Here is a 20,886-nt window from a genome sequence, read left to right on the forward strand (position 1 = left end):
ACATTAAAAAAAAAAACGGGATAAATGGCACAAAATTAGATGGTAAAAACAAGCACAAATGTATTACAACTAAAGTCTACACAGAATTTGACAAATCCAGGGCACCTGGGTGGCTCAGTAGGTTAAGTGTCTGACTCTTCACTTCCACTCGGGTCATGGTCTCGGGGTCATGGCATCGAGTCCCACATTGCGCTCCAGGCTCAGTGCAGAGTCTGCCTGAGATTCTTTCTCTCCCTCTCTCTCTGACCCTCTCTCTGCTTGCACTCTCCCTCCATCTCTCTCTAAAATACATAAATAAAATCTTTTAAAAAAAGGAATTTGACAAATCTACCATCCAGTATCATGACAGGAGATTTTTAACATGTCTCTCAGAAACTGATAGGTCCAACAGACAACAACAACAACAAAAAAAAAGGCAAGAAAAATTTTTTTTAAAGATTTTATTTATTTATTTGACAGAGAGAGATCACAAGCAAGCAGAGAGGGTGAGGGGGAAGTAGGCACCCCGCTGAGCAGAGAGCCCGATATAGGCCTCGATCCCAGGACTCTGGGATCATGACCTGAGCCGAAGGCAGAGGCTTAACCCACTGAGCCACCCAGGCATCCCATAAAATTAGCAAGAATATTAATTCGACCAACATGATCCACAAACTTGATCCACACCACAAAACACAGAACACACCACAGTCAGCATTGAGGGCCCATAACTTGAGAGTAGGGGTCCCTTGAACAACATGGGTTTGAACTGTGCAGACCCATTTGTACATGGATTTTTTTCAACTAATACAGCAGAGTACTGTAAATACATTTTCTCTTCCTGAAGAGTTTCATAATAAGGTTTTCTTTTCTTCCTTCCTTCCTTTCTTTCTTTCTATCTCTTTTTTAAAAAGTAGTTTCCACACCGAGTGTGGAGCCCAACACAGGGCTTGAACTCACTACCGGCAGATGAAAACCTGAGCTGAGCCCAAAAGTTGGATACCCAACTGACTGAGCCACCCAGGCGCCCCCAACCAATAAGACTTTCTTTTCTCTAGCTTACTTTATCGTGAGAAGATGGTATATAATACAGAGAACATACAAAACATGTATTAATTGATTGTTGATGTTATCAGTAAGGCCTCACATCAACAGTACACTATTTGGGTAAAATAGGCTAAGCATAGGAGGCATCAAAAGCTCTTTGCAGATTTCCAACAGCGCACAGGGATGGCGTCCCTAACCCCCACATTGTTCCAGAGCCAACGGTATCCATACACTCGTGGAACACTGACAAAAATAAACTCTACATTGTGTCACAAAGCGAACCTCATCAAACATGCAAGGGGGGGGGGTGCTATCCTGGAAACGGAGGCTGCAGAGAGGTGAAATGACTGGCCTTCGCTACTGTGGCTGAGAAGTGGGGAGGCTGGCCTTCCGTTCTGAGCACAGAGCGCACGCAGCCCCCACTCAGCCCTGGGGTCCTGTAGTTGCCTGGTTCTCACTAGTGCAGTCAGAAAAGGCAATCCGGATGAGGGGATCTGGGAGAGATAGGACACTTTTGGGTGAGGGTGCAATGAGTTTGGCTGTTCCCATGCATCCCCTGCGCACCCCCCCCCCCAGCCCAGTGTTTTCCAGACTGAGGCTCTCAATCCTTTGCTTGTTTAGGGAACTGTCCAACAGGCAGGTAGGCAAAGCGACCCCAGGGTGGGGGTGTGTGTGCAAATTAGCGTGTCAATTTCCCGTGGGATTCACGGCTATGCAAATGGCCTCCTCCTCCTCAAAGAGGCTGCGTGAATGAGGGCGAGGCTGAATGTGAATTACTCTACCTGCTTAAGTGGAACAAACAATGGAGACTTTTCAGGGCAAGAAGGTGTGGGGCACTAACATGCAAATGAGGCATTTGAATCTTTAAACTGGGGAGTCTGGAGGCTGAGCAGATGAGATATGGACAGACAGACAGACAGACACTGATGCTAGCTAAGTGGCTAAGAGGCAGTAACAATGCTATGAAACACTGCCAACAGTGAGGGAAGTCTAGACCAGGGGAGGGGACAGGACCTACCTAGGGTCAGGCACCACGGGGAGAGGGTGCAGTGAAAAGGTTGTGGGAGATCCCCACTGAGATGCTGGGGTGGTGGCGGCAACGAAAGCACCCCAGACAGAACCAAAAGCCAAAGGAGGAGCCCTGGATGCCGGCAAATGGCAGCCCTTCCTCTTTCAGAGACCCAAGTGCTGAAAAGGGGAACAGAGCCAATTCCAGAGCTGAAGAGTTTGCAGCCCAAAGGGAGTGAGGCCATGGAGCGACTGGGCAGGATATAGACTGCTTTCAAGAGGTGCAGGAAAGAATAGGGGGGTCAGGCCCCAAGGGCACCCTCTTTTCATAGAGCGGCAAACCCCTCCCCCCGCCAATAGCTGGGCCCAGGGAAGAACCAGCCTTGCAGCCCCTGGGATCTGATGGTGAAGCCGGAAGCTGGGTGGAGGTCGACCTTGTCCCTAACTGCCAACACCTCGACTAGTCTTCCCCCAGCCTTCCGGCCTCCAGGAAAGAATTAAGGACGTTTTGATCATTGATCTCAGAAAACCAGATCTCCCCAGCGTCACTTTTATGTCACCACCTTGCTCGTAAAAGTCTTCCGTGGCTCCTTATTGCTTCTGAGAGCCAGCCATAAAAGTGACTGCTGTTCACTTATTTCTCTTTCTCTTTCTCTTTCTGTTTTTCTGTCTGTCTGTCTGTCTCTCCCAAGCTCTGGTCAGCCTTCAAGGTCTAGTTCAGTTCCTATCTATTCTAAGAAGTCTTCCAAAGCAGTTCCGACCACACTGGTCCATCTTGCTTTTCTCTGAGCATTTCTGTTTGTTTATTTCTTTGCTGTATTTCCCCCGTTGTTTTCTATACCTTCCTGCAGCTTCGACTAGAAATTTCTCAAGGGCAGGCACATGAACTGCTGCCTTTCGTTGGTCGGTTGGTATCCCTCGCAGTACCTGGCACAGTGTGATGTAAGCATTCATACATTTATTGAGGATGAACCGTGTGTCTGGTCAGTTCTGAGTGCTGGGGATGGAGCTTGGAACAAAGCAGAAAACATGCCCTGCACTCACCAAGCTTACATTCTGGGGTAATGGGGTGGAATGACCCAGGAAAGGGGGCTAGCAGGTAAGTACAGGTGGGGCTTAAAATTTTCAAATGGTGGCCAGAGTGGGCTTTGATGAGCCATCTAAATGACGCGACAGAGTAGGACGTGTGGCTATCTTGGGAGGCTGGAGCAACTCACAGAGGAAACAGGGCGGGGTAAAGACCTTGAGGCTGGAGTGCACTTGACTCCTGTGAGGAATGGCCAGAAGGTCAGTGTGGCTGGAGGAACGTGCCTTGGGCAGAGCAGCAGGAGATAAGGTTGGAAAGGTGGGTCAGGGTCAGGGTCAGGCCTTGGAGGATAGTGGAGCGTTCTGGGCACACGAGTGTCTTGCCGAATCTAAGACTCAGTTCAATAACCACTGTAAAGTTTGCAGACCTAGAGGTCAGTTGGCTTCAGGACATTGACCCTGACAGATACCCCAGCACCTCGCATCTTGGCCTCAGGCGAAACCCAGAGGATCCGGTCACAAGACCCTTGTGCAAACGGCACTCTCTTGGAAGTGAGCATCACTAAACCTGTAGAGGAAAACCACTTACAGCAGAGCAAGAACCTCCAAGTCAATGAAGCCCAGACCCGAGAGCATGGTATGTCACTGACGTTGACCGCGTCACATTCCATTTTGTGTTCTCCCTGGTGCCAGAGAGCGTGCTTGCTCAAGCCACCCAAACAAACTCAGAATCTAAGGAAGAGAGGAGTGTCCACACTTGCTGCACGCCCACAGTTTCAGGACAAGCCCCCTGGTAGTTGTCCCTTCCAATCGGTTGACTGCCCCGAAGCTCCTCCTAGGTGAGAATCCTAGAGTTATCCTGAGCAGTGTCTCCGCCTTCCAGGAGCTCGAATCCAGCGGTGGCTCTAGACACATGCACAAACCTCTCTGTTAATTGCTACAGTAGAGGACTCTGTTGAGTGCTATGGGCCCCATGGAGAAGCGAGTGTAAAGAATTTTGTATTGGGGGGTTAAAGAACCTTACGAAATGCAAGGTTGAGGAACGGAAGAGCTTTCTGGGCAAAAAGAACAGCAAGAGGGAAGGTTTGTAGAGAGAAAACATCGGAGGTGTTTCTTTTAAGATACTATTTATTTATTTGTCAGAGGAAGAGAGTGAGAGACAGGGTACACACAGGCAGGGGGAGCGGCAGGCAGAGGGAGAAGCAGACTCTCCACTGAGCAAGGAACCCGATGCGGGACTCGATCCCAGGACCCTGGGATTATGACCTGAGCTGAAGGCAGATGCTTAACTGATGGCGCCACCCAGGCATCCCCAGAGCTTCTGATTTCTTAAGAGAAGCTGAAAATCTGGGGTGTCATGTAAAATCTCCTGATTTTTTTTTTCACGTCTAGAATCTAAATCAAAATATATTTAAACACGGTGTGGGCCAAAGAAGAGCCTGCAAGGGACTTGGAGCCTAAAGCTGGCCTGTTGGCTGAGAGTGCTGGGCTGCCAAGGGACTGGGGAAACCCGGCTGGTGAAGAGACAGTGGAAAATGTGAGGAAGCCGCCCTGAAGAAAAAAGCCGGCAGGCAAGCACGGCCAGACTACTGGCCTCTGAGGGGAGAAGGTGTCCCTTAAGAAGCAGGGAGTGAAATGACCAGAAATGATCAGATCTGCACATTGGAAGATTCGTCTCATGGAGGGGAGATGTGCAGACCCTTGCGACTGTATAAGGGCAAGGCCATAAGGACCTGAAGAGACCCGTGGAGGCAAGGAAGGGGGAGAATTGACCTGAGAGGTGTTTTGTGATAGAAGCGACTGTGCAGCTGGATGACGGTTGGGCGGGGAAGCCACGCGCACACCAGATGCAGGAAAGGAACGTGTCAAGGTTAAACACTTAGAGCGTCAACCTCTCACTAATTCTCGGTGGGCACGAGGACAATGGATGGTTAGGGGCCAAGTACAAATATAACAAGAGTACACGAGCTCAGGGTTTCTCGACTTCGGCACCATGGTCATTTTGAGCTGGATAATTCTTGGCTGGGGTGGTGGGGAGGCTGTGCAGTTTAGCAGTCTCCTTGACCTCTACCCACTAGATACCAGTAGCACCACCCCCACCCCAAGGGGGGATGGCCAAAAATATCTCCAGACATTGCCAAATGTCCCCTGAGGAGGACAAATCAACCCTCGCAGGGAGCCAAGGCTTAGTGTCAGAAGAAGGGAAATCCCCTATTTGCTGTTTCCCTTTTATTCTTCACACCGTGGTGGCGTTGAGTATCTATTCGGTTTGGGCCTGATAAAAGGCAGAAGACCCTTCGTGAGATTTTTATTTAAGGGGCCTGAAGTCTTAGTTAAGCCCTTGGTATATATGCTGGCGTCTCTGTCCTTTATGAATTCAGGAGGGTGTTTCTAACTGCCTGGAAGGCGACCTGACTTTGGAAAGAGGAACATTGTTCTTCCCCACCGCCATCCCCCAGCTATTTTCTTGCTTGTACCCTTTTCTAACTCCACTCACAAAAAAGGAGGAAGCCTTGGTGAAAAGAGTAAAGATCCAAAAAGCCAGCTGGAGTGGCCGAGGTACCTAGGGGGGAGTCCAGAGTTCCAGCCACCTCGGGGCCAAAGGGGAATGAAAGACGATGGGAAATCTCACACCCAAATCATCAGGGGCTCAATGAATTACGAATTAAAGCTAAACTTGATGTGGACTCTTCATGACTCGGATTACACAAAGCCCCAATAAGAGGTGTTTATTGCAATTCTCAGAAAGCCGTCCATTTGTCTTCATCTTCGCAGACCAGAGCAATGGGCTAATGCAATCTGAAACGCTCTCTGAGTAAAAGTACAAGACAATTTACAAATAAAAGATTGATGTTGAAAAAACAGCATTCCTAAGCCTCCCCACTCCCTCCAAAAAACCTTTTTTTTTTTTTTTTTTAAAAAACGTGGCTTGACGTTTAGGGTACAGGGAAGTGGAACTGTCTAGAACACTTGTACTCATGGTCAGCAGCCCAGTACTATTATGGTCATGCCACTGCCCTTTGTCTTTTGCCTCACCACACTCACAATTCTCAGGGCCTTTTCTGGAGGCTAATGACAAGTCGTGACCCTTGTTTTGCTAATCATTTGCTGCCATTACACTTCATTTCATTAGGCACTCGCTCAGTCTATGCCAGACAGTGCCTATGATGGCACTAAGCCAGTCCCCAGGGGCTCCTGTTCCAAGTGGAGACTTTATAAAAGGCCGATGACATAATCATTTTGGAAATGTTACTATAAACTTGTTGTATAATGTTTAGAGCAAATGTCAACAAGTGGATGTGTGTGGTGATGGTGACGGGGGGTGGGGGGTGGGGGGAAGGGGTCTTAGGTTAGAGACTGGCTGGCCTGTTTGCAGGGGGATTTAGAAATAAGAGTAATATCTCTCAGTTCTACCAACTTCCATAGTTTACAAAGTGTTTTCATAACCACAATGTTGTTCAGTAACACATGCAGACAAGGAGGGATTCTGAACCTTGAACGCAAGACTTATCTCGAGATTCCATGCAGGCAGGCCTGCCTCCTGGAAACCTCCTTTGCCCCTTCTGTCCCAGAAGGCGCCCCTTCTTTGTGCCCCATAGTTCCTTGCTTTTGTCCTTATAGGAGCCCCCCACACTGGTGACAGCTCTTTGCTGGCAGGGCCTGCTTTTAATTAGTGGCTCCCCCAGTTCCGGAAGGACAGCAAATACTTTTTGAACTTGAGGGCTATAATTCTCAGAGTGAGGCCTTTGCTTCCAATATGTTAAAGGAGACTAGGTGTGTTATCAGCATTTTGACTGCTGTATTTTTTGGCAACAGATTTCTGTATACATTGGCTTAATTCAACTGAAATACACCTACGTTATTGGGTCTCATCATGTATCCAGATGTGATCCTTTTTGAGGGGCTGGTGAGAGAGTAACACCCTTACCCAAAGATCTCCATGCCCTGGTCCCAGCCAACTGTGGATATGTGACTTTATATGGCAAAAGGGACTCCGTAAATGCGATTCAGTGAAGGATTTTGAGATGAGGATGATCTGGTAGGTCCAATCTAATCATGAAGGTTTTTATTAATGAAAAAATGCAACAGGAGGGTCTAAGTCAAGAGAAGCAACCTGAGCAGCGGCGTGGGCTGCCTGGAGAAACTAAACACTGCTTCTCTCTAAGAACCCCCAGAAAGAGCACAGCTCTGCTCACGCCTTGATTTTGGCCCGGTGAGACTTCTGACCTGCAGAACTCTAAAAAAAAACCCGTCTCAAGTCACCACACATACAGTAATTGGTTACAGCAGCAAGAAGAAATAGGGGTTCCCTTTCTCCTCCATCCCCAGCCTCATTGACCTTCGTAGTCACCCACTTTATGTGTTCAACGTGTATCCTTCTGACTCACCCTTCTGGCTCTAAACCCATGAAAAAGAAATACCTAGAAAGTTGGTTATGTGCTTTTCAGAATGCAAGTACTGGACATGGTATGGCACCGTCGTTCCCATTTAACATTTTGCTCCCCCCCACCACCCCCTTCTCAATATTATGTATTACCACTTTTCCAACACACCTTCCTGCCTTTCCGCCCAGCACGCCCCTGCTAAGTTCCCTCTTGGGTCTTGGGCCCGGGCCCACCCTGGGAGGTGGTGTTGGGATTAGGAAGGCTGGAGTCAGAGTTTTGCAAACAGCTGCTCAGAGACGGACGACTGGGAGCCGCATCTCGGACTCCTTCCGGTCGGTGGCCCTGCCCCGGTGCCCGGGTTGGTGGGGGGAGGCGGATAGTTGGAGGCGGGGAAGCCCAGCCCACCCGCGACCCGGGCCCCGCAGGTCCGCGCGCACAGGCGGCGCCGGCCGGGGCTGGCGCGGGCGCGCGAAGGGCGGGACCCGCGGGCGCCTGGGCTGGGCCGCGACGTGCTCAAGGAAGTTCAGTCTGGCCAGAGCCGAGCCCGGGCTCCGGAGGGGTCGGCTCGGGGCGGTGGGGCGGCGGCGGCGGGGCCAGGTGTGACGCGGCGCGAGGCGCGGGAGGTGCGGGGGCCCGGGCGCCCCGCCCCCTCCGCCCGCGGCTCGCGGCTCGGGTTACCTGCGGCGGGTGGGCGGAGCGGCCTTTCCGGTCTGCGCCGGCCCCCAGTCTCCCGGGCGGTGGAGCCGGGAAGTGGGAGAGGGAGCGAAGGAGGCGGAGACTGCCGAGCCTCGTAGCCCGGCCGGGCTCCGACGAGAGGGGCTGCATGGCGCGGCCGGCGCGGCTCTGCGGGCTGTGGGCGCTGCTACTCTGCGCCGGCGGCGACGGCGGGGGCGCCGCGCCCACCGGTGAGTGCGGCCGCGGGCCCGGGACGGCGACCGAGGGGGGCGGCTGGGGTCGCGGCCGAGAGGGGTCGGGGTGCTACGGCGAGGGAGGGCGCTGGGGGGCGGGGGGCGATCACCTCACGACGCTCAGTGCTCGGGGACCGCAGCCTGAGGCGCCCCGTTCGAGGGAGGGGGGCGGGAGCGACGGGGCATTTCCAGGTCGCGGGTGGCTGAGCGGGACGACGACTCGCCGCCTCACTTCCCCCGCGTCGTCGGGAAGAGCCGGGGAGTTCGGGGTCCAGGCGCGGGAGAGAAGCTTGCCCGCGGTGTCGGAGGGCGGCGGGCCGAGACCCGGCCGGTCACCCGGGTGGGGATGAGGGGGCCGGGAGGCGGCGGGGTCGACGACCGAGGTCCGGGCAAGCGGGGAATCGCCTCGGGGCTCCTTGCCTAGGACTCCGCCGGTCGAGTGCGGGGGTGGAGTTGAAAGGAGCTCCAGAAGACCCCCGTCCTCAGAGAATAAGGGACGTGAGGGTTACGGCTTCCTCTGGAGTTTGAGAAACCCGTTTGGAAACCCGGAGCAGCATCCGGGTGCACGCCTTGTTTCTTTAATGACCCTTATATTTGGAAATAATTGTCGGTTTACAGGAAAGTTGCCAGGGTACTCCCGCGGGTTCGTGTGTACCCCTCACCCTGTGCGGCAACTTTTCATTAATCAACCGGGCAGAGTTCTGCTGGGAAGAGTAGAATGACTTCCTCCCGGACAGCTCCCTGCTCCAGTGGCCTGGTCACGTTGGGTGACAATAGCAGCTCCAAATTAGAGAGCTTTTATTACCATATTGACACAAACACCCACAGTTTGCCCATTGCCTTTTCACCAGTGCGTGGTGCTTTGAAACCCAAGTTGAAATGCTGATTGGGCAATCTCGATGCCCTCTATTGATTCAGTCAACAAAACGAATGCAGTCCGCTCTGTGCCAGGTGGTGTTCTAGGGGCTGAGGATGGGGGGGTGGGGTGAGTGCCGCAGACAAAGCCCCTGCCCTGTACGGCTTCTGCGGTATTGGCAGAGGCCTCCGGGGGCGGGGGGAGGCGGGAAGTAAAATATCAGGTATGTCAGATGGCGCCAAGTACAATCGAGAAAAACGAAGCGGAGAAGGGGTTTGCCATTATAAATAGGGTGAAGCGGGAAGCCTTTACTGAAAGGTGGCATTTAGAGTGGAGGCCACAGGCAGGTTTGAGGTTTCCAGTTAATAATTATTCAAGCGTCTGCGTTGTTTAGCCTTGAGCCAGGCTCTGGGGGTTCGTGGAGAACCTTAGAGGGTACAGCCTAACCCTTGCTGCCCCCCCCCACCTGCCTCCAGTTCAGGTGGGGGCGGGGATCGGAGTCTTATAACCATATGTGGAAGCTCAGTCCAGAGAAAGGAAGGGACTGGTTGAGGGTCACCCCACTCATTAAGGGTCCTGATTTTCACCGTCCTGCAGCAACACCTTCCCTCCTACAGACACACACACACACACACACACACACACACTTGAAACAACAGCTGGCCTTCTAGATCATCCCCTGCCACCCCCACTTAATCACATTTTGTCTCAGCGGTTCATTGCGAACTTGGTAACTTAGAATATAGAACCTCTTTTCCCATTAGAAATACTGAGAGACTTGCAAGGAGATATGGTGAAGGAAAAACAAAACAAAATGGGACTTAAGTTTTCATGCTCTGACATTTCCCAGCTGTGGAGCTCTGGGCTGATCATTTCCCTGTGCTCACGTGGCAGTTTTGTGATCCGTAAATTCTGAGGGCCCTTCCTAGCTCTAAGCTTCTCGGTGTTCATAAATATGATTCGGTTACTGGCTTTGTTTAGTGTCTTCAGGCTGCTGGGCCATGTGGTGCCATGAGTTAATAACCACAACTAGCATTTATATACTGTTTAAGATACTCTGTGCAGGGCAGTGTTCTGAGTTTTTCCATTTATGTTGTTTCATTTCATCTTTACACAAAACCTATGCTGTAGGCACTGCTGTGAGTCCCCACTTTGTACATGAGGTAGCTGAGGCATGGTGAGGTTCAGAGCCTTGCTCCAGGTCTCGTGGGGTATGTGGTGTGACTCCAGAGGTCACACTCTTTACCATGGTATTCAGTGCCTCCCTCTGTCGAAGGGAGGGGGGGGTCCTTGGCTGGGAGAGGAGCTGAGCACATCCCAGAGCTGCAGGGCAGGACTGGTTGGGACCCCTGAACGGTTGTATAAGGTCATCAGTTATGAAGTGATTGATTGTGTATTGGAGACTCGCTTTATAATTGCCATGGCATGTGGTCCAAACCCTAAGCTCTGTAGGCATCCAGAAGAGGGAGAGCTGTGAGGGCTGGCAGTTGCGTGGAAGTGGTAAAAACTTGAGCTAGACCTTCAGGATGGGGGGAATCTGAGTGGGTGGAGAAGTTCTTCCTAGGTGGGGGAGACTAGGAGGAGCCTGGACACAGGAGTGTGGGGGAGAGGGTCTTGCTCCCTCTGTGGGCAACGAGCAGCCCGACTGGGCAGGGGGGTGCGTTGGCAAAGTCAGTCCAGGCAGAAGAGTGTCGTTTGCCCATGAAGGCCCTAGCGGGGCACAGTGTGGGGGAAATGACAGCAGAGGAGAAGCAAGCATGGAGACTCACCCGGGTGACAGGAACCGCTGGAGTATAAAGCTACACGGGGCTCTGGGGTTGAAGATGTCCCCTAGACAGATGTGTTGTGAGTACCTCCTGTCCAGGGCTGTGATTTAACTGGTGTCAGCCTGCTTCACGGGGCCCAGCAGAGCACTCTGGTGTGGTTGGAATGATTAAGAGAGTCGTTACAAGAAGAAAGGGATAGACATTGATGACTGACTAGATGTAAGGGAAGGAGGTGGTGACTCATATATGACTGTGATTTCCTTAACTTTTCCGGGAATAGGCATGCCTCTGCCAGCTCCTGGGATGGAATAGGAGAGAGCAAAAACGAATCGCTAAGCAACACGCCTTATTAGAAAGAGCACGGTCTGTGTCCTAAGTAGAATGGGGTGCTGTGCTAGGTAACTGTACAGACTCACTCGAGGGCTGAAGTTGAGTCCGGGGGGGTGGGCATGGGGAGGGGTGACCCACTTGAGTCCCTCCCGCCTGCCCATTCCCCTTTCTGAAGGCAATGCTCAACCTTTAAGAAGTAGTTGAAATTCGATGTCTGACTTGTTCTGTCCCACAGACGGGTCCATTTCACAGACAACCAAAGCAACTGTTGAGAGCTGTTTTGTTTCTTCAAAAAGAAAGTAGATAGCTAACATTGACATAGCACTCGCTCTGGCCCCGGCACTGTTTGGAGCATTTTATCTGTATTGACTCGTTTCATCCTCACGATGACCCTTTTCTGATGGGTTATTATTTTCATGCTTGTGTTGTACCTAAGGAAACTAGAGCAGAGGGAGGAGGTTAAGTAACTTGCCACCTACTATGTAGCAGAGCTGGGACAGGAACTCGGGCTGTCGGGCTCCAGGGTCCATGCTCTTAGTCCTGCACTGTACTGAGATTATATTATGTCTCACACATGAGGAACTGTCAGAGATCTTTAGAAGTACAGTCACCACTTATATATATACATATCTCAGTGTGTCATACATATATACACATGTATTCATATATATCTAAACTTTGGAGACTATATTTTAACTTTCCGGATGTGTGTGTCTGTGCGCGCGCTTGTGTGTGAGTGTATTTTAAAGTATAAGAAGTAGAAAAATCTCAAGGGAAATGGAAGGAACCATTAGGCAGAAAAAAAGATGGCAGTTAGCCATAAGTAGCCTAAAAATGCAAACCAATTAGAAGATTTAACTAAAAGACACTTCAGAACAGATGGAGAAAAATAAACCCACTGGAGAGATTAGGAATCATGCGGCCCATTGTTCTAGCAAAATACTGAAGTTAAAAAGTAGATTTTATAAGTAGCCTTGAAAATTGAAGTGTGATTTATGTGAACCGTAAATAGGTAGTATTTTTTTTAAATCAGGGCTTTAATTTTTGTGTGGGGATGGGAAGGTAGAGCATCAGCAAGTTTGCTGCACTCTGTTTCTGGAAAGTGCAGAATAAGGCTGATAAGGCTAAAGTAGATTATAGTCTTCAGGAGGAACAAAGTTTTTATTTTTCTATTGTTTATGTATTTATTTGTTTATTTTAAGATTTATTTGAGAGAGACAGAGAAAGGGAGGGGGTGGGAGGGAAGGGCAGAGAGAGAGGGAGAGAGAATCTCCAGCAGACTCCATGCTGAGCGGGGAGCCCATGACGGGGAGGGGCTCTATCTCACGACCCTGAAATCACGACCTGAGCTGAAACTGAGTCTGGCTCTCAGCCGACTGAGCCACACAGCTGCCCCGGCACAAAGGTTTTATTAAGGGCTCTGTAGTTAACGAATGATTTGTCTTCAAAAGTTTCATCCATGTGATGTTAGAAAGACCAGAATAGAGTAGCTGTACTCACCAGTCATCGCTTCGAATCCTCGCATTAGCCCTGTTGCCCGAGCCATGGGGGCTTCCAGACAAGAGCTGGGTTCTGATGCAGCGCAGTAGGAATTTTCTGCTCCTCCCCATAGTTGGGCCTTTGGTCAGCCTTGTGGAAAAACTAATGGGGGAAGAGTCGGGAAAGAGGGAATGAGTATGGAGAGTCCAGGGCCTTTGCAGGCTACTATGAATACAACTGACCTTTGGGGAAATGCCAACTATGTAATGCCTCTGGGGCTCCTGTTTGGGGACAAAAGGCATTTTTTGTCCCGTTAAAGAGGAAGATAATGGTATAAGTAGTTACGGATTATGTGAGAGGCCCAGTGCCCTCCAGAGTAGTGGCACAGAGTATAAGATACAACTCTGTGGGTTGACATATTAAGACAACTGTGGCCCATAAGTAATTCCTAATGATTACATTTGCAACATTGGACTATTTGGAGGGATTGGTTTTTCTTTTTTAACTCATTTAATAAACTTCATTTTGGAATAATTTTTAATTTACAGAGAATTTGCCAAGATAGGACAGAGAGCCCCTGTATGGTCCTCATCCCGTTTCTGGGGGACGATTCTGGTATTTATGGTCACTGGGGCTGTCGACAAAGTTTGAAATGATGTTTCATTCCACCAACCCCTGCTCTGTGCCTTTCCCTGTTTTTGGCAAGCATTAAAACTCCTTTCACTGATGATAGAGCTGGTCCAAAATAATAGGGTCACTAAATATTTTGGTAGAGGCAGTGGTGGGTTTTCTCCAAATGAAACACATTTTTAAGACACTGGTTCAGTTTCTCCTCCTCTCTCTTCCCTCTTCAGATTAGTCAAAGCTACAGTCCCAGCTGTGTAGTGTCAGACCTCAGGGGAGCAACAAGAACTATTCAATCTTCCTCAGTACTTCTTCGGAAAAGTTATAACAACAGTTAGCCAGGTCATGTTAGCAAGCATGATGAAAGATGTGCTGCTTGAACTCGCCCGCGGAGCTGCGGAGATTGAAGTGGCTGTGTCGAGTGAGGTGTCGATCCCAGGCATAAGGAACCCCAAACTCCTGCAGGAGGGAAAGGGAAATTTAAGACCATACTCTTCCCTTTGTCCACACTCCAGCAGGTAGTTAAGAATGCGGCCTTGGGGGGGGTGCCTGGGTGGCTCAGTTGTTGCACGTCTGCCTTCGGCTAGGGTCATGATCCCAGGGTCCTGGGATCAAACCCCGCAGTGGGCTCCCTGCTCATCGGGAAGCCTGCTTCTTTTCCTACTTCCCCTACTTGTGTTCCCTCTCTCACTGTGTCTCCCTGTCAAATACAAAAAAAAAATCTTAAAAAAAAAATGTGGCCTTGGAGGCACTTTCTGGGTATGTATCCTGGCTCTGCCGTTTATGAGCTATGGGACATGGGGCAAGTGACTCAGTGTTCTTGTCCTCGGTCACGTCATCTTTAAGATGAGCTGATAGTTGTGACGAGTTGTGACGGTTGTGACGAGCCAGTGGATTAGTGGGGAGAGTACTTAGAACGGTGCCTGGCTCAATAAATTCTAGGCTGTTGTTAGTTTTATTCTTCTTGTCATCCAGGACTGGGAGGAATGGCTTTCATGGCCTACTGAAAACGCTGGCTGATGTTGATAAATTTATTTCTTGTGCTTGATTTGAGCAGAAACCCAGCCACCTGTGACGAATTTGAGTGTTTCTGTTGAAAACCTCTGCACGGTCATATGGACATGGGATCCTCCTGAAGGAGCCAGCCCAAATTGCACCTTACGGTATTTTAGTCACTTTGACAACAAGCAGGATAAGGTGAGTGTTCTAGAACGTATTGTACTGATGAGGTAAAGTGAACACTATGAACTGGAGCCAAGAATAAACGGAATTCTAATCTTACTTCAAAGTGGGAATTTTGTTTTGGGTCGTGTCCCAATTTTACCTGGGAAAATGACTATGAAAAGATTGTTGTTAAAAAAAAAAAAAAAAAGCTGAGCATTTGAACATTTGAAAATATTTGCTCATTATCTGATAATCAAATGCAATGAGATTACTTTGTTAGGAAATGCCAGATATCTTTTATCCACTAGGCACTCAACAAACAATTATGTGAAAATGTGTTCCCGTGTTCCTGCCTGTCGCCTTGTATGCAGACCATGTGTTCACTGTCTTGCTAACGACGTGCACACAGATATGCAAGAACCATGCGAACACGGAGTGAATGGCCACATGGCAAGTGAGAAAGTAAGACGTCCGGGGCAGATAGGGCTGACTAGGTTTCCCGATGCCCAACGAAAAATGAGGGGAACGTTCAGCCTTCCCACTTAGATGTGGACAGCTGGCGCAAGTGAATTTTTGTTAACAGGATTGGATCATTTCAGATTCTTTTTTTTTTTTTTTTTTGGTAGATTCTTGATGATAGTCTTATTCAACGGAATTTTCACTCAGGCCTAATCAGCTTGCATCCCCTTCTCTTCGACAGTTTCTTCAAAGCATCAGATCATCTGTCCAAAACTGTTTTATATCTTTATGCCTTCTTTCAGTGAGGGGGGAGGTTAGGGACATTTGGGGTTGAATTTGTCCAGAATCATGAGGAGGCTGAATGAGAAGTTGATATTAGTGACAGGGCTTTGGCTCCGTGAATCAGGTTCATGCACCTCGGTGGCACGGAGAGTCAGAACTGGGTTCTAGTTGGTGGACCACTCAGCTGTCTGTTTGGCCTGGGCAAATTACCTAACCTCTCTGAGCCTCAGTTTCCTGCTGTGTAAAGTATGGCTGTACTCACTTCCCTGGCTTCCTGGGACATGACAAATAACATATGTGAAAGCTTAATAAATTGAGGATGGAAAAAGTTCTTCCTTTGGAGGGAAACTTGCTAATCTGCCATTCGTGCCCCTTTCCTGCTGAAGCGCTCATTATAGCTCAGGTGTTCACTGATGAAGAACTGAGGCTACTTAGAAGTATTTGCATTTTATTTATTTTTGTAAAGATTTATTTATTTATTTTATAGAGAGAGTGCAGTGGGGATGCTCACAGGGAGAGGGAGAGAGAATCCTCAAGCAGACTCCCCAGTGAGCATGGACAAACAGGGGCCTCAATCCCAGGACCCTAAGATCATGACCTGAGCCAAAATCAAGAGTCAGCTGTTTAACCAACCGAGCCACCCAGGTGCCCCAGAAGTATTTGCATTTTAAAGGAGGTTCTCTAAACCCAAATAGACTTTTTTCCAGAGAAGGCGTACAGATGGCCAACAGACATGTGAAAAGATGCTTAATATCACTCACCGTTGGGGAAATACAAATCAAAACCACAATTAGACAAATCACCTAGCAGTATCTACTAGGTCAGGATGGCTAGTATTAAAAAGACGAGAAATATCAGGGCATCTGGCTGGCTCAGTCAGTGGAGTATGCAAGTCTTGATCTCGGGGTTGTAAGTTTGAGCCCCACATTGGCTATAGAGATTATTTAATAACAAAATCTTAAGTGTTGGCAAGGATGTGGAGACAAGGGAACCCTCTTGCACTATTGTTGGGAATGTAAATTGGTATAGCCACTATGGAAAACAATAATGGAGGTTCCTTAAAAAATTAAAAATAGAACTGCCTTATGATCTAGCAATTCCACTTCTGGGTATATACCTGAAGAAAATGAAAACACTCATTCAAAAAGATACATGAAGCCCTATATTTATTGCAGCATCATTTACAATGGCCAATTTGTAATAGCTAAGGGTTAGAAGCAATGATCTAAGTGTCCATTGATAGATGAATGGATAAAGAAGTTGTGGTATATATATAATTACTCAACCTTAAAAAAGAATGAAATGTGACCACTTGTGACACCGTGGATGGAACCAGAGACAAATACCATATGATTGCACTCTTGTGGAGTCAAAAAAATAAACAAACAAAATCAAACAGAAACAGATTCATAGATATGGAGAACAAACTGATGGTTGCTGGGGATTGGGGGGGAATGGGTGAAGTACGTGAAGGGAATTAAGTCATATAGACTTTCAGTTTTAAAATAAATTTTAAGTCATGGAGATGAAAAGTGCAGCATAGGGAATATAGCCAATAATTTCATAATAACTGTGTGGTGACAGATGGTAACTAGACTTACTGTGGGGATCACTGAATAAGGTATGTAAATGTGGAATCACTATGTTGTACACTGGAAATGACTATCACGTTATTGGTCAACTATACTTCAATTAAAAAAAAGCAAATGGGCGCCTGGGTGGCTCAGTGGGTTAAAGCCTCTGCTTTTGGCTCAGGTCATGATCTCAGGGTCCTGGGATCGAGTCCCGAGTTGGGCTGTCTGCTCAGCAGGGAGCCTGCTTCCCCCCTCTCTGCCTACTTGTGATCTCTCTCCCTTTCTCTGTCAAAGAAGTAAATAAGATCTTTTAAAAAAAATGAAAGCAAACAAACAAGAAAAAAGAGATGCTCTCAGTGCAGAAGACTGTAATACTTTCAGGAGTTGAGTTCCCCTTTTTAAACTGTTGGCTTCCTCTTATTCCTAAAGAGGGAGGGGCTGTAGGCATTTGGATTCTTGGTGGCAACTTTCCTAGTTCAGCCTTGAGAAATTCCAGGAAAGACCTTTAAGTGCTTCGCCTAAGTATCTCGTTGAAACTGAGGAGAGGTCACCTTTGTTTCCTAACAGGTCCATATTCACTAGCCAGCTGTACATACCTGAGGATCGATCGGGGAGACATGGTGGTGGTCTAGCCTAGAAATGGGGCTCATTCCGCAGTGTAGACACAGACATTTAGAGTTGAAAGTGACTTTAGGAGGCAATGGAATTAGACAGCATTGGGTTTGAACACTTGTCTCTTCCCCTTTCGGAGGTGTGTGACCTTGAGCAAGTCACTTAACCTCTCTGAGCCTTCATTTCCTTGTTTGTGAAATGCTGGGGTAGGACCTACGTTGTGTGAGTGGTGCATGTGTTCAAGGAGATGGTGTTCGTAATGCACCTGACACCACATCAACATTCAGTCACTGTCAGCTTTTAAAATTATTATTATTGTTAGGTTGAACCATATGACCTAATCACATGAAATTGTTGCTTCTTTAGGTCATATGGTTCAACCTAATATTACCTTCCGTTTTGCCGCTGAAGAGACCAGATGGAGACCACAAAGGGTGACCTCTGCCTAAGGCCTGCTCCTTTATATTCCAGCCATGTGACGGTGTTGATGGCTGCGGTAATGGCCATCGCTGCTGCCCTCCTGGTGAACATGGATTATCCCTTGTAAGCGGGGATGGGAGATTTCCTGGCCAGCCTTTTGAAGTTTATAACCCTGAGGCTGACAGTGAACGGCAGGAGTGATCTCCATCTCCCCTCTCCATCCTTCAGACAAAGCATTAGCATTGTCAGACAAAACTGGGGTGCATATGCCCTTTGAAGCATGTTGAAGGAGCAGCTTTGGCATAGTTTGTACATGTTGGGGGGCTTTGGTGACTGTCTAAAGATCGTAAGTTGCTAAGTGAGATAAACCCTTGAGGTTGTTTTCAGTCTTTAGACTGAAGGATCATTAACATAGGAGCTGGGGATTCACAGATGATTTTTCTGAGAATACAGGTTCAGTTTTAAGTGGCTGCCCTCCACCATTGTTTTAGCAGTATCTACTAGTTTCCCAATCTGGCAAGTAGAAGGAGGATCTGGCATCAAGTTTTGTTTTTGTTTTTGTTTTCTCGGCTTGGTGTTGTTAAAAGAATGTTGATTTATGTGCTTTGGCGTCAGATTAGATCTCTTTCATCACCCAGAGATAGCAAGTCTCACTAGGTGAATAAATTACAAAGCTGTTGTTCCATCCAGGCATCCAGAGGGGCAGAAACTGAGGCCCACGCTCTTTTTCTACTGAGAAAGGAATCTGGAATTGGGAAAGGTGTGATCCTGCCAAATGCACATTGTTCCTGAGGGGAGGGTCCAGTTCAGGACACTGGCTTTGGTTTTTGATAAATTTTCAAATAAGCCCAGATTCCCCAAGGGGTGGAGCGGAATGTCGTCCTACAGCAGCTACCAGGGGAGTGAGTCACCGCCTACGAAAGTCACGAAAGTCACGTGGGAGCTGTCCATGCAACTTCGTTGGGATCCGAGGGGAGGGATTTAGTTTCTTGTCTGATAGAGATGTGCTACCCTTGGTGATCATTGACAACTGGGGTTTCTAGTTTTTTCATGCCAACTTAATATTGTTTACCTTAAACTTTGAAAGAGTTTTTTGTTTTTTTAAAGATTTTTATTTATTTGAGAGAGAGAGAGAGCACAAGCAGGGGGAGTGGCAAAGGCAGAGGGAGAAGCAGGCTCCCCGCTGAGCAGGGAGCCCAATGTGGGGCTCCATCCCAGGACTCTGAGATCATGACCTGAGCCGAAGGCAGAGGCTTAACCAACTCAGCCACCCAGGCGCCCCTGAAAGAGATTTTTAAAAATTACTTTGTTTTTCTCCCTATGAACTCTTTCCTGAGTTGTTATTTATATGCCCTCAAGGACAAGGTTCAGATTAAGTACATAAGTATTTTTTAACTTAAAAAATTCAATTATAATAAAAATCTTTGCTTAATAAAATTCCTCAGCCTTCTCACTGGAACAATATCTAATATACTAAGAGAACTGGGGTTTTTCCCATGATGATTCTGATTTATGGCATTTAACCATACATGTTCCACCTGGTTTATTCAAAAGACAGACAGGAATTATCTTCCAAACAGGAATTATCGAGGATCCTTGAGTCAGGGTGGCTCCTTTTGAGGTATATAGGACTCGGGCTTGGTAAAATTGTGATCTTGGTGAAATATTGCACTTGGAACTTTCATGCCACCGTTACCGTGATCCTGGGGCTGGCCTTCGCTTTCACAGGCTGAGAACCCCCATTTCCCCAGCACACATTCATCTCTCAAGGGCCAATTCCTTAATTTGGCACAAGAACGATCACGGTGAAAAAACATTCTAGAAAGCTTTCTGTTGGCATAACTGGTGTGTTCCTTCCCTGTAGGCAGCAACTATGTAGAAAACCAGACGATAAGTAGGTTTCCTGTGAAGGAATCAGAAATTAGTTGTGAAAATGTACTTGGCTAAGAGTAGCTAGAGGTCTCACTGAAGGTAGGCATAGCTTTGCCGGGACAGAAGTATTCAGTGTCCATGGGGCCAAATCCTCCTCTTTTCTCCCTGCCAGAAGTTTGCTTACATACATACCCTTCTTTGTCTTTTCTTCAGGGCTGACCGGCTGGCTCCCTTTTCAGAGTGCGGTCTTGCTTGGGCCTACGAGCTATTCAGTTTCTCTAACTTGATTTTTGTGTGTATCTTTGTTATGATTGATTAGTTGTTGGTCTGCTAGCTGTCTGTCTGAGGGCACCCTTACTTCTTGGGTTTGGGGGTATGTCACAGCGGCCCTCATGCTGGCTGGCTGCAGGCGAGGGAAATGGCTGAGTAGCTCCTTAGGGGGCAGATAGAAGTAAATTTGACAAATTTTCCACTTCAAGCCCATCAGCACGTATCTAAAAGGAAATGCTGTCTCCAACTTGAGTCAGAAACCATTGCAAAACAGGAAGCTCCTTGGAGCTCTGATTAAAAGCAGCTTCATTCTTAATTATTCCAACTCTTTTCAGATTGGGAGATGTTAATTTCCTTAACAGCCCTCTAATCTCATTATTCTGAATCGTAATGCCCAGATTTGTGACTTACATCTGTATGCTCTCTAAAAGTCCGCTTTCTGTAGCTCCACAAGCGCATCTACTTTACAGAGTAAGGGTGTGGTGTGCTCAGTGCGTGTAGCATCTCTTGAAATCTCTATGCTTGTGCGAGAGAGTCAGAAGGGTCAAACGGTACAGAAAGATGTTTAATGAAAACTCTCTCTTTAGTCCCTCAGGCCCTCCTTTCCTTTCTGTCGTCACAGGTGACCAGGATTACTGGTTTCTTTTTTTTTTTTTTTTAATTTTTCTAACCCTTTTCATTTCTTTTTCTTTCTTTCTTTCTTTCTTTTTTTTTTTTTTAAAGATTTTACTTATTTATTTGACAGACAGAGATCATAAGTAGACAGAGAGGCAGGCAGAGAGAGAGGAAGGGAAGCAGGCTCCCTGCTGAGCAGAGAGCCTGATGTGG

The 20,886-nt window shown here is 48.0% G+C and overlaps 1 protein-coding gene across 1 annotated transcript in view; it reads left to right on the forward strand.

Moving 5' to 3' along the window:
* Positions 1–8,026: 8,026 nt before the first annotated feature.
* Positions 8,027–20,886, forward strand: part of IL13RA1 (interleukin 13 receptor subunit alpha 1) — a 55,001-nt gene continuing 42,141 nt past the window's right edge. Inside the window, exons 1-2 of the mRNA XM_059156866.1 lie at positions 8,027–8,347; positions 14,463–14,602. Of these exons, the coding sequence (XP_059012849.1) occupies positions 8,266–8,347; positions 14,463–14,602 (222 nt within the window). The 5' untranslated portion in view covers positions 8,027–8,265. The remainder of the gene's footprint in view (positions 8,348–14,462; positions 14,603–20,886) is intronic.

This window comes from Mustela lutreola, chromosome X (genome assembly GCF_030435805.1).
Source record: "Mustela lutreola isolate mMusLut2 chromosome X, mMusLut2.pri, whole genome shotgun sequence".
Taxonomy (NCBI): Eukaryota; Metazoa; Chordata; class Mammalia; order Carnivora; family Mustelidae; genus Mustela; species Mustela lutreola.